The sequence below is a fragment of the Notamacropus eugenii genome, chromosome 6 (genome assembly GCF_028372415.1).
Source record: "Notamacropus eugenii isolate mMacEug1 chromosome 6, mMacEug1.pri_v2, whole genome shotgun sequence".
In the NCBI taxonomy this organism is placed as follows: domain Eukaryota; kingdom Metazoa; phylum Chordata; class Mammalia; order Diprotodontia; family Macropodidae; genus Notamacropus; species Notamacropus eugenii.
This window is the reverse complement of record NC_092877.1, coordinates 18,401,163-18,413,461: the sequence shown is the minus strand read 5'-3', so window position 1 is coordinate 18,413,461 and position 12,299 is coordinate 18,401,163. Positions and strand designations below refer to the sequence as shown.

The following is a 12,299-nucleotide window of genomic DNA, read 5'->3' as shown; positions in this document are numbered from 1 at the left end:
ACCTCACTGCTCCCCCCCCCCCCCCCTTCGCTGCAGTAACGGTGACTTTTGCTGTTCCTCACACAAGGTACTCCCATCTCCTAATGGAATTTTCATCAACTGTTCCTCATGCTTGGAATTCTCTTCCTTCCCTCTGTTTCATAGCTTCCCTAGTCAAGTCCTAGATTAAATCTCACTTTCTATAAGAAGCTTTTCCCAGCCCTTCTTAATCTTTGTGTCTTCGTTCTGAGATTGTCTCCAGTTTATCCTGTGTATAGCTTGTTTGCATATAAGTTGTTTGTGAGCAGGGACTATTTTTTTTCCTTTTCTTTGCATCCCTAGCTCTTAGCGCAGTGTTAGGCACGTAGTTGGTAATTAATATAAATGTTTATTGGCATTACTTAAGTGTGAAAGTCACCACTAATAGAGGCATATTGAATTCAGCAAGTATTTATTTAGTCCTGGTCTGAGAGGCAATATACATTGTATGTTTCCATCTTAACGGTCTTTTAGGGTATTGTCACTAAAAATTAAAACATGCTGTATTATTGCAACTATAGCTGTAAATAAAGTCTTCACCTATAAATGCTTGACAAGAAGGATTGACGAAGTTAAGTCAAAGACTAGATTTGGCTGCTAGGCCAGAGATTCTCTACTTTTGCTTTATTGAATCAATCTGGCAAAAGTAAAAATTGAGATTTTACCTTCAATTGATGATCTAGCAATGGAATAATAAAGCATTTTAACTGTAAAAATGTATTTGCTGCCAAAGTTGTGTTTTGTTGTGAAGTATTTCTATAGATCTGCATTCAAAGGAACCACTGACCATTTAGTCTAATTCTACGTGAACAAAAATTATTTATGTATTGTATCAGACAAGTGGTCATTAAGACTTCAAATAAAGATTATGAAGTAGAACTCACTAGCTTCCAGGGTAGCACATTTCATTTAAGAGCTCACAGAATTTGAATTAGCAAAGACCTCACAGACCAATCTGTACATTGAGTCTAAATCTGCCTCTGTAACTTCTACTTTGAGTTTCTGCCCTTTGGGGGTAAAGAGAACATGCCTCTTCCACCTGAAAGTCCTTCAGAGACTTAAAGATAGTTATATTTTCCCTAAGTTTTCACTAAGCTTAACATCTGTATACTTTACAGTTTGTAATCATGTTCTGGGCACGTGGAGGGAGTCCATGGCAGAGTGGACAGAGAATTGGCTTTGGCGGTAAAAAGACCTGAGTTCAAGTATGATTCCTGTTTCATTTGGATTTGTACTAGTTGGCCACTAAGGAGTTGTGCCTCTGACTTGGGTAAAATGCTCCCAAATATCTGCTTATTTTGAGTAATCCTACCAGCCCCAAATTGTCAGTGCACCTTGTTTTAGCTGAGAAAATTTCCACCTATGTTCAAATTTTCTGTTGCCAAATTTGAAACAGCCAGAAAGGAAAATTATATGATCGTCATATGCCACATTTGTACCTGTCCCAATAAAAGTGATCCCTGAACTTTTACAGAGTGGAGTGTGGAATAGCTAAACACTTAGCTATTTTAGTGGCTAGTGGCTTGGCAGTGATCCAGGGTAGGTAGTTGAAAGACTTCTTCCCCTCCTTTATACTCCCTTCTTTGATGCTAATTTTTGTTTAATTTTAACTAAATATATGAGTTGACTGGGGGTGTATGTGGTATGTTTTTCTCCGTGTCAGTTATTTCCTTAGCAAGTTAATGAATACTAGCATTCAGATATGATTTGGTTTATTTAATATACCTTATTTTCTCTGTTTAGAACTGATCTCTATTCCCTTCCCCATTCCCCTCAATTATATTCTGTTACTAGCATCATTACTTTTTCTGATACAGAAAAGGGTTGTTGAGTATAAAAACACTTTGATGAAGAACATAACGATTCTTACTGAAAGCAAAGAGTCTCTTTTTGTACCTTTCTTTTATTCTTGGACACTGTTTTCATCTAACAGGTAAACTCAGTTATGCATATACATACATACATATAGGGACGCATACAAAGTTAATATTTAAAACGCAGATAGCTTCTAAACTCACTTTATCCATGAACCATTGAAAATGAAATTCAGATTAATATTCTTATTTTAAATTAATTCACTGAATTTCTTTGTCTCTGAATTTTTCCCTATTTATATGTTATTGCCCACTGTAGGAGGTTCATTTTTCCATAGTAGTTACAGTACCTTTTGTAGGATCTTGTTCTCAAAATGAGCTTGAGGTATATATCTTTGGCTAATATATAAGTCTTGTTGTTGGTATTGTTTTGGTTTTAGTAGCAAGCAGTTGTTGGTTTGATTTGGGTGATCCTTGGGAGTCAGGAGAGACAGGTTTAAATCTTGACGCTTACCAGGTATATGTCCGATGGATGAGTTTCTTCATTTGGGTATTGTAGGGCAGATGCTTTATAACCTCTAAAGGGCTGTATAAATGTGTTTTTCTAAACTCGATTAAACTTTTACAGTTAACTTAATCTGTCGTAGTCCATTCTGACCTAATTTACTTGTATTCTGACAATAGTAGTTCTTACGTTGATAATGGGAATAATAGAGTAGATGATTAAATGTTTGTAGCAATAAGAAAACTACTCAAGCAGTAAAAAGATCACTACGCAACTAAGACATGCAAAGAAGGACAACAGTTAATTCAAACTAATCTATGATTTGAACTGTGTTATTTGCAATGGCATCGAAAGTGTTTCAGAGATTAAAGGGTTAGCTCTCCATTTCTGGTTGTTGGCACTCATTTATACAATATGGTATATAATTATATAATATACAGATAAGATCTGGCCACAAGTGAAATGATTTTATTCAATGTATTATGCTAATGAAATAAGTATTAACAGATTTATTTTATGCAAGATTTTCATTTGTTTTAATTGTATATCTAGGTAAAAGGCTCACTTTTTCCAGCCCTTTCAGTTGGACATAAGTGAAAGTTTAATAAAACTTAAGGTTAAATTTAAATCTCTCCTATATCAAATCTATAATCTATATAGGTGGTACACTGTGAATTTTGATTCTTTTGATCAAGATAGCTACATCCTTGAAACTGTAAGTTTTCCACAGGGTTTTTTTGGGGAAATTTACCATTATGGTCTATTACAGTTAGATCTTGACATCTCACCAATTTCTCTAAAACAGAATTGGATCATGCCTATTTACTACAGTAGAAAGCTCAGTACATTTGGATTTGGAGAATTTGATGAGTATGAATCATACCTTAGGTGTTCATTATGTTGAGCAAGTAGGTTGTCAAGCCTTCTTTCTCTGTGTTGTAAAATAAAAAGTTTGCACTGTATCTAAGATCTCTTACAATTCTTATTCCTGTGAGAAGCTGATACCAGATGGGTACCTCAGTTTTGGAAAGATTGACTCCAAAGGACAAAACCAAATTACCTATTAAGTAATTAAGAGGCCAGTTAGTTCAGCGACCTACTTTCCATTCTTCCAATTGGATAGCTTCAGACTTTAGAGCGAGAGTGAAGTGTAATGAGTTTTGCCCCTCCTGTCCCTCTCTATCCTACATCCAACCTGAGCTCTGTTCTCCAAAGGGAAGACTCTTGAGGACTTTAATTTATCCTTATTTAGACTGGACTCTCCTTACCCTCTAACTCTGTGGGGGAATCTCCCATTTGGGTATTTGAGCCTCATTTTTTTTTTTTGTTTTTCAGATAGAATTTTTAAAACTTGTAATTGAACTGCTAGTAATTTTCATTTATCTTTGTTCTTCTGTCTCCTGTATTCTTTCTTTCCTTACAACTGTAAAGAAAGCTTCCATCCCTCACCTCAAGGTAGTTTTTCCTTTAGAAATCCCATTTCTTATCCCTCATTTCTTAGACCTGCCCTTTAATCTCATCCACTTTAACCCAAGCTCCCCATTTCCGTTCCAGATTGCTCACCCCATTGCCACTTCTGAACTTTCCTTTCACCATTTTCATCTTAGTAGTTTCTCCTTTGGGTTTCTTACTATGCAGTTTTTATCACCCAATTCAGATCCTGGTGGCTGTTATCTATTGAACCCCAGTATTATTTTCCTTCTTTCCTTAGTGAGAATTTCCACCCCAGATCCTCCCCTCGACTTTGGGGCTTCAGCTGTCACTCACAAGTGTTTCACATTCATGAACAATGAAATTCCTTTATCTGATCATAATCTTTTATAATTTTATGTTTCTTTATGCCTCATGATCTCTAACTCTTTTCTTTTGACTTCACCACCACCACTGTTTGCTCTAGTTCTCAGTTCTTAGGTCATTGTCCCTTCATTGGCTACACTCTGTTCCCTTCCCAATCTCAGCCACTTGGTGAACCAGTTTAGCTCTGCACTACCCTTGACTCTCAGATTCTTTACTCTCTTATCCTTTCACTCATCATGCCTTGCTGAAGGAAATTAGGAAATTCATTACAAATTTGTCATCTTATCTCAGCTGGGCCCCCACTGCAGCAAAGCAAGTTCTCGTTCCTCTTTCAAACCTCTTACAATCCTCCTCCAATCTCTCTTCTAAATACCCTGCCTATTCAGTGAAAAAATCAAGGCCATTTCCTTCATCATTTCTTATGACATAGTAGTGTTGCATTACATTCGTATACCATAATTTGTTCATCTGTTATCCAACCAATGGGCACCTTCTTAGTTTCCAGTTCTTTTTGACCACAAAAGGATCTGCTATAAATATTTTTTGTGTACTCGTGTTTACAAAACAGGGCCTTTCTTTGATTATGTGTAATAGATCTAATAGTGCTGTTGATGAGTCACAGGTTATATCCAGTTTAGTAATTTGAGGGGTATATTTCTGATTATTTTCTCAAATGGCTGGACCAATTTACAGCCTTACCAGCTGGACCTATTTTCTCTCAGTCTGTTTTTTTATTTGTTTTTGGTTAACTTTGCCAGTATGATGGATGTGAGGTGAACCCTCTGAATTGCCTTAATTTGCATTTTTTTTTTTTAATTTTTAGGGATTTGGAATATAACTCTTTCTACCTTGAATTTTTTCCTCTGAAAACTTGGTTTTCACATCTCTTAAATATTTATTTATTGGGAAATGATTCTTATTCTTATAAATTTGAATCCATTCCCTTATATCTGTTGTAAATGAAAATTAAAAAATCTCTTATAAAGAGAAACTTGCTGCAGAAATTTTTTTCCCCAGTTAACTTGCTTCCCTTATCATTTTTACCTTATCATTGGTTTTATTTGTCCAAACCTTTAACCTGGTTCTGTTCCTCTACACCTCTTCTCTTTTCCTTGCTTAGAGCCCAATCATAGTTTCTTACCCTTTTTTTTAAAACCCTTCTTCACAATCCACTGTCCATGGTTAGAATTTATTTTGTTTATGATTAAATCATCCTGAATTTACCTTCTTATTATTCTCCATTTTCCCCTCTCCATTTCTGCTCCCAACTGTATGTGAGTGCTTCCATTTTTTGACCACAGATAAAGTTCATGTGTCACCCACTCCCTTTTACCCCTTCTTCCTTGTTTGTGAAGGAGAGCACAGTCAAGGTTAGGAGGGGCCTCTGACAGCCCCTGCAGGACCCCACTAGAGAGGGGCTGAGGCAGGGCCCAGGTGGACCAGAGCTGGTGATCTGCCTGGGGGGATGGGTGGGGCCCACCTTCCTTTTCTGGGGACTTCCTAACCCTGTTGTTCTGAGACAAAGGAAGGAAAAGCAAAGGGAAGAAAAGGAATTTTTTTAACAGTTTCCATTGTGCCCAGCATGGTGCTAGAAGATGGAGTGGCAGGAAGATGTACTGGACTTCAATTCTAACGGGGTGAGAACACAAAATGGAAAAAATATGGGTGCCCTTCAGTGGGGGAGTGACTGAATTCAACCAATAAACACAAAGCCTACCCTGTACCAGGAACTGTGTGCTAAGTGCTTTACAAATTTTATCCTCATAACAGCTGTGGGAAGGAGGGGCTGTTATCATCCTTATATTACAGATGAGGAAGCTGAGGCAGTCAAGCAAAGTGTCACAGCTAGGATTTGAACTCAGGTCTTCCTGCTCCAAGCCCAGTTCTCTATTCACTGGGCCACCTAGCTGTAGTTGGTGAAAACCAAGCGATAATTGGCCTGGACCCCTTCCTTAAACTGAGGTTTTAGAATTTTGGCTCTGCCCTGCATTTGTCATATGACTCAGGAGAAGAAAGTGAGGTTGGTGACCTTGCACAGCCCTCCCTCAAAACAAAGTCAAATGTAAGTCATGTCATCATTTCTCTGATGTCATGGTCTTCTTCAAAAACAAAGGATGAACACAACCTGTGAGTAGACTGAGCTACCTGAGTGGGGACCCAGTTAGCTGGATAATTCAACTCATCCTCTCCCTTCTGTCTCCCTCTCCCCTTCCTTTGGGGTTTACTGGCTAGATGTCCTTCCTTCCCCCCTTCCTACCTCCCTTCCTTCCTTTCTTCCTGTTTCCAAAACCTTAAACCCAGTGCACTCTGAAGCCCATAAGCTGTACAACGATAGTTCTCTGCCCAAGCTCCACTTAATGGTTAGCTTAGAGTGATTATCACTAGTAACAGTTTCTGTTGGTTTATTTATTTTTTCTTTATTTAAAGAGCCATTCCCTGAATACTTCTTAAAGAGACCTATTCACTCAATGGCCATTACCTCCCTCTAAGTGAGTACCTGAAAAGGCCAAGGTCTTCCAGTACATCCTGGGTCATCTCCAGTCATCCTGATGAATATCTGGTCACTGGATTCAGATGGCTCTGGAGGAGAAGTGAGGCTGGTGACCGGCACAGCCCTTCCTCACTAAAAACAAAGTCAAGTGCAAGTCATGTCATCATTTCTCTGATGGCATGGTCTTCTTTGGCAACGAAGGAGGAACACAATAACAACAATCTTCTGATTGTGTGAGATAATTTCTTCTCCTCTCCCTTCCCTTTTTTCACCCTAGTATAAAAAACATCACCAAAGTGTAACAAAATCTCTCCCAGGCCCCTCTGTCTCATTTGATTCCCTCTGTGACTCCTGATAATAGGTTTCTGGGAGGATACTTATTTCCCCTATTAGAATATATACGTTCTTGCTGTTTTAGTCTCTTCTGATTCTCTTATTTTTGTATTTTAGAGTTTCTGCTTAGCTCAGTATTTTTTCACCAATAATGTTTGTAAGTCCTCTCATCCATTAAAGTTCCATTTTCCCCCAGTAGGTACATTCAGTTTTACTGGCTAAATCATTCTTTGCCTTAAGCCTGTATCTTTTGTTTTTCAGAATATCATGTTCCAAGTTTTGTTCTTTTATAGTAGTAGCTTCCTAAGTCTTGTATGATCCTGACTGGCACTTTAGCATTTGAGTTCTTTCATTCCAGTTGCTTGTAGTATTTTTTTTCTTTTGTACTTGGAAGCTCTGGATTTTGGCTGCAATGTTCTTGGGAGTTTTCATTTGGGGGTTTCTTTCAGAAAATTATCAGTGGATTTTTTCTATTTTCTGTTTGCCCCTTGGTTCTAAAAAATCTGGGCAGTTTTCTTTCATAATTTTTTTCTTTCAAGAACTCTTGAGTGACAAATTGCTGTCATGGAGTATGACTGCTATAAGAAATGATTGGGGGGAAGGTGATTCGGGAGAACATGGCAAGACCCTATGTGAACTGATGCAATGTGAAGTGAAAAGAACCAGAGGGTCATTGTGCACAGTAACAACAATGTTGTACTGATGATTAATTGTGAAAGACTTGGCTACTCTGATCAATACAGCGATATCTACCTCCAGAGAGAACTGATGAACTCTGAGGGCAAACTGAAGTTTAATTTTCTTACTTTCTTTTATAGGAATAATGACTGCTACAGAAGTATGTTTTTCATGATTTCATATTAATTTATATATTACTTGCCTTCTCAGTAGGTGGAGGAAGAGAGAGAATTTAGAACTCGAAATTTAAAAAGAAAAGAATATAAAAAATAAATAATAGATTAAGAAAAATACCAAGGAAAGGGGAAAGTCCAATGAGGGGGAAGAGTGAGTTTAGGAGAATTTAGTTGTAGAAAAAGATGGAATAAGAAGAGATTATGGTCCAAATAAAGAACATCAGAGTTTGTAATCAAGGAAGTGTAATATTTGTGGGTAATGGTAAGCTTGGGCTGCTCAGGCTGACCAAACCTTTAAGCTTTCCATGCACCCAAAACTGTCTAATTACTGCTCTCTGCGTCTGAGTTTTGCAAACTCCTGATTTAAGTTTGAGTCTGGGTAACAGCACTATGGACTTGCCTCTGACTAGATTATTGCTGGCCTCAAATACCATCTACTGGCTGAATATCTCTGCAGGTTTAGAAGGACCGAATTGTAAGCTCCTTGGGTCCTGAGCTTCTGATCTGGTTATTCATTTGTATGAATGGGCCGAGGGCTGGATCTAAAATCCAAGGGTCAGAGCCACCCAGTGACTGCTTGCTAACGTTCTCTTTCTGCTCTTTGCTCAGTATATAGTTTTGGTCTCCCAAATGTTCTTGCCCTGGACTGTCAGGGTGCCCATCTCTTCCCAAGTCCATGCTGGATCTGTAATCCAGCTTTCGGGTTTGACAGATATGTCATATGGCACCTGTTCTGTGCCCTGCACAGTTACAGGCTCTTCTCTACTAGATCTCAAACCTTTTATTGCCCTAGTACATTTCCCCAAGCCCCATCTCAGTCTTTTTTCTGACTTCCTGGTTACAGCCTATTCCCAGCATCTTAAGACTTGATCTGGAGAAATGACTCATTGTGGATTTTCCTTGTTACTTGATCAGAATTTGGTTTAGTGTGTTTTCTAGGTCTTTGTGCAGTAGTTTAGAGGGGAGTTGGACTATACTCCACCTTCTTCCTTGACTGTTACGTTTGGTCTCAAGACTCAATTCTGATCTCATCTAATACGGGAGGTCTTTCCTGGTCCCCTCAACTTCTAGTGCATTCTCTTCTAATATTTCTTTCAGTTTGTCCTCTTTATCTTACACAGACCTAATTATTCCATAGGTCATCACCTCCTTAGGATGGAAACTCCTTGAAGGCAGGCATTGTTATCTTTCTAGTGTAAATGCCAGATATGCATATTTACATAAGTTACAAAAGCATTCCTCAGTTTAGTCTGTTGATAAGTGTTCATTGCACTTGTGTGCTAGGCATTGTGCCAGGCTTTGGGGTTAGACAGTAGTGAGCAGTTGCTGCCTTTAAGGAGCTTACGTTGTGCTTATTTAAACAACATAATTGTGTATTAGAGAAGAAAGAATTTCTGGGGCCCCTAGAAGTTCGGGTGGAGTTCAGGAAAGGCCTCGAAAATGTGGTGGGGCTTTTTAAACTTTTGCTTTGAATTAAATAAAACTTTATTTTCTTTTATTTATGCAAATAAGAGTTTATAGAACCTCCAAGAGTATTGAGTGCATTCTTGTACCCCCAGCACTAATAAATGAATGTAACTGAATTGGCAAGGCAGGAAAAATGGAAAGAGTAGAAAGAAAAATCTGTATAATTGTGTATATTCCATATCCATGTATATACAAATGAAAATATTTTATTATTAAAAATTGATTTGAGACTAAAGGTGCTATTTGTTGAAATTTTTTATCTAGCTTAAGTCAGAAACATGTTCCTTATTTTATCATCTGGCTTCTTAATTAAGATATCATATATATATTTTTTAATCTTTTTTTGCTGTGTCATTGAAACATTTTTCCATTGTGACTAAGTGGGCAGAATCCTGGGTTTGGAGTAAGGAAGATTAGGTTTAAATTGTCTGACTCTAGACGGTTTCAAGTAATTCCCTGTTGATGAGGAAGTTTCCTTGCCAGGGATTTCCATTTCTCCTTTCCATGGGAGAAAATCACAGATCCTTTATTTATTTTGATCATAACTTTTATTTCATTGATTTCTATCTGTAGTAATGTTAATCAAATTATTGGTTAAAGCTTTTTGGCTTACCTAAGTTTTGTCTGTGGTATGGTACATGTTATCTTTAGTCTCTACTTTTAATATTCTCTAGTTTAAACTATGGAGGAGGACATTCATCACAATCTGAAACGGAGCTTCTTCACAGACAGAATTATGGCGCCTCTCATCAGCTTCCTGGATATGCTGCCACGCATCATTCCACTGGTAACAGTTTTGCTGTCAAGTCTGTCATGACTCCCCCCAGATTTCAGAAGGCAGTGGATGGGAGTGCTATTCATAGTCTTGAGTTATGAATATGGATGAAAAAGAGCCATACTGAAAGAAAATTCAGATAAATATAAGAATGAAAGCTTTCTGTCATAACGATGGATTAATAAAGACAATTATTAGATTAAAAAAATTACATACTATTTAAAGAGATGAAACTATAGGGGTTTTTTGGTTTTTTTGGTTTGTTTTTGAGACCAAGTCTCCCTATCTTGCCCAGGCTGGAAGCACAGCAGCTACTCCCAAGCCTGATCTCACTCCTGATCAGCACAGAAGTTTTGACCTGCTAAGTGTCTGATGTGGGCAGATTCACTCCTCCTTAGGCAGCCTGTTGGCTCCTAAGCCATGATCATCTTGGTGCTGGATTTAACAGTGGACACCTCCTAGGCTTTAACCCTGCTGCAGTTCAGGACCCCTGAGCTCAGGTCATACATATATCAGCCTCAGCCACTTCCACTGAGCAGGGATTACAGGTGGGCGACACAAAGCCCTAAGAGACTGTAAAATTTTTAAAGTAAATTTTAATTTAATTGAAACTCAGCATTATTGGGGAAGAATTTTCTTTATTTCAAATTAATTGTGGGCTTCAGGAACTTGTCTTCGTAATTGTGGGTGGATATAATTTGTATGTTTATTTTTATAATATATTTTATCTTAACATGTAGGTCTCTCTGGAATATTTGATACTAATATGAGCAGTGCTGGCACTAATCCTAAAGAATCTTCAGTGATGAATTTCCTGTCTGCTATGGAATCTCAAACTACCCCAGCCACTTCAGGAGCTACTCTTTTGCCACAATTCAGGGGTCCATCATGGCAGACAGGTAATGATTTCTGAATTTTTAGGTTTATCAGCAAACTAGTAACTTGTGAGGCAACATAATTTTAAAATAATGTGTACAAAAGATTATTCTCTATGGTGAAAACAAAAATTTAGTATGGCCCTTTAAGAGTAGTGTCAGGACTAGCTGTAGCAGACCTCAAACTTTATTACAAGCCAGCAATCATCAAAACTGTTACTAGTTCAGAAATAGAGTGGTAGATCAGTGAAATATAGTAGGTACACAAGGCACAACAGTAAATGACCATAGTAATCTAGTGTTTGATGAACCCAAAGACCCCAGCTTCTGGGACAGAATTCGCTATTTGACAAAAACTGCTGGGAAAACTGAAAACCAGTGTGTCAGAAACTACGTATAGACTAACATCGTCCATAGTATACCAAGATACGGTCAAAATGAGTACGTGATTCAGATATAAAGAGTGATACCATAAGCAAATTAGGAGAACATGAAATAATTTACCTGACTGATCTATGGAGAAAGGAAGAATTTATGACCAAACAAGAAATAGAGAGCATTTTAAGGTATAAATGGGTAATTTTGATTATGTTAAATTAAAAGGTTTCGTACAGACAAAACCAGTGCAACCGAGACTAAAAGAAAAGCAGAAAGCTGGGAAACAATTTTTTTATAGCAAATATCTCTGCTAAGGCCTTATTTCTCAAATATGTAGAGAACTGAGTTGAATTTATAAGAATATGTCATTCCCCAGTTGATTAAGGGTCAATACATATGAACAGGCAGTCTTCAGATGAAGAAATCAAAGTTATTTATAGTCATATGAAAAAGTGCCCTATTGATTAGAGAAATGCAATTAAAATAACTCTGAGGTACGACCTCACACTTATCAGATTGGCTAATATGACAGAAAAGGAAAATGATAGATGTTGGAGAGGATGTAGGAAAATTGAGATGCTGATGCACTGTTGGTGGAGTTGTGAACTGATGCAACCATTCTGGATAGGCATTTTGGAACTTTGCCCAAAGGATGATCAGTCTGTGCATATCCTTTGATCCAGCAATACCATTACTAGGTCTGTATCCCAAAGAGATCAAAAATAAAGGGAGAAGGACCTACTTGTACAAAAATATTTATAGCAGCTCTTTTTGTGGTGGTAAAGAATTAGAAATTGAAGGGATGCCCATCAGTTGGGGAATGATGATCAAGTTGTGGTATTGAATGTAATGGAATATTGTTATGCTATAAGAAATTATGAGCAGATATTTCAGAAAAACCTTGAAAGATTTACATGAACTGATGATACAGAGTGAAGTGAGCAGAACCAGGAGAACATTGTGCACAATAACAGCAACATTCATTGTACGGT

The 12,299-nt window shown here is 37.6% G+C and overlaps 1 protein-coding gene across 2 annotated transcripts in view; it reads left to right on the top strand.

The window, feature by feature from the left end:
- Positions 1-12,299, top strand: part of QSER1 (glutamine and serine rich 1) — a 90,612-nt gene that overhangs the window by 39,449 nt on the left and 38,864 nt on the right. Inside the window, exons 2-3 of one of the 2 annotated variants that reach the window (XM_072619229.1) lie at positions 9,954-10,066; positions 10,795-10,953. In XM_072619229.1, the coding sequence (XP_072475330.1) occupies positions 10,821-10,953 (133 nt within the window). In that variant the 5' untranslated portion in view covers positions 9,954-10,066; positions 10,795-10,820. Of the gene's footprint in view, positions 1-9,953; positions 10,067-10,472; positions 10,603-10,794; positions 10,954-12,299 lie in introns of those variants that run through there. The other variant, XM_072619228.1, reaches the window with a different exon arrangement.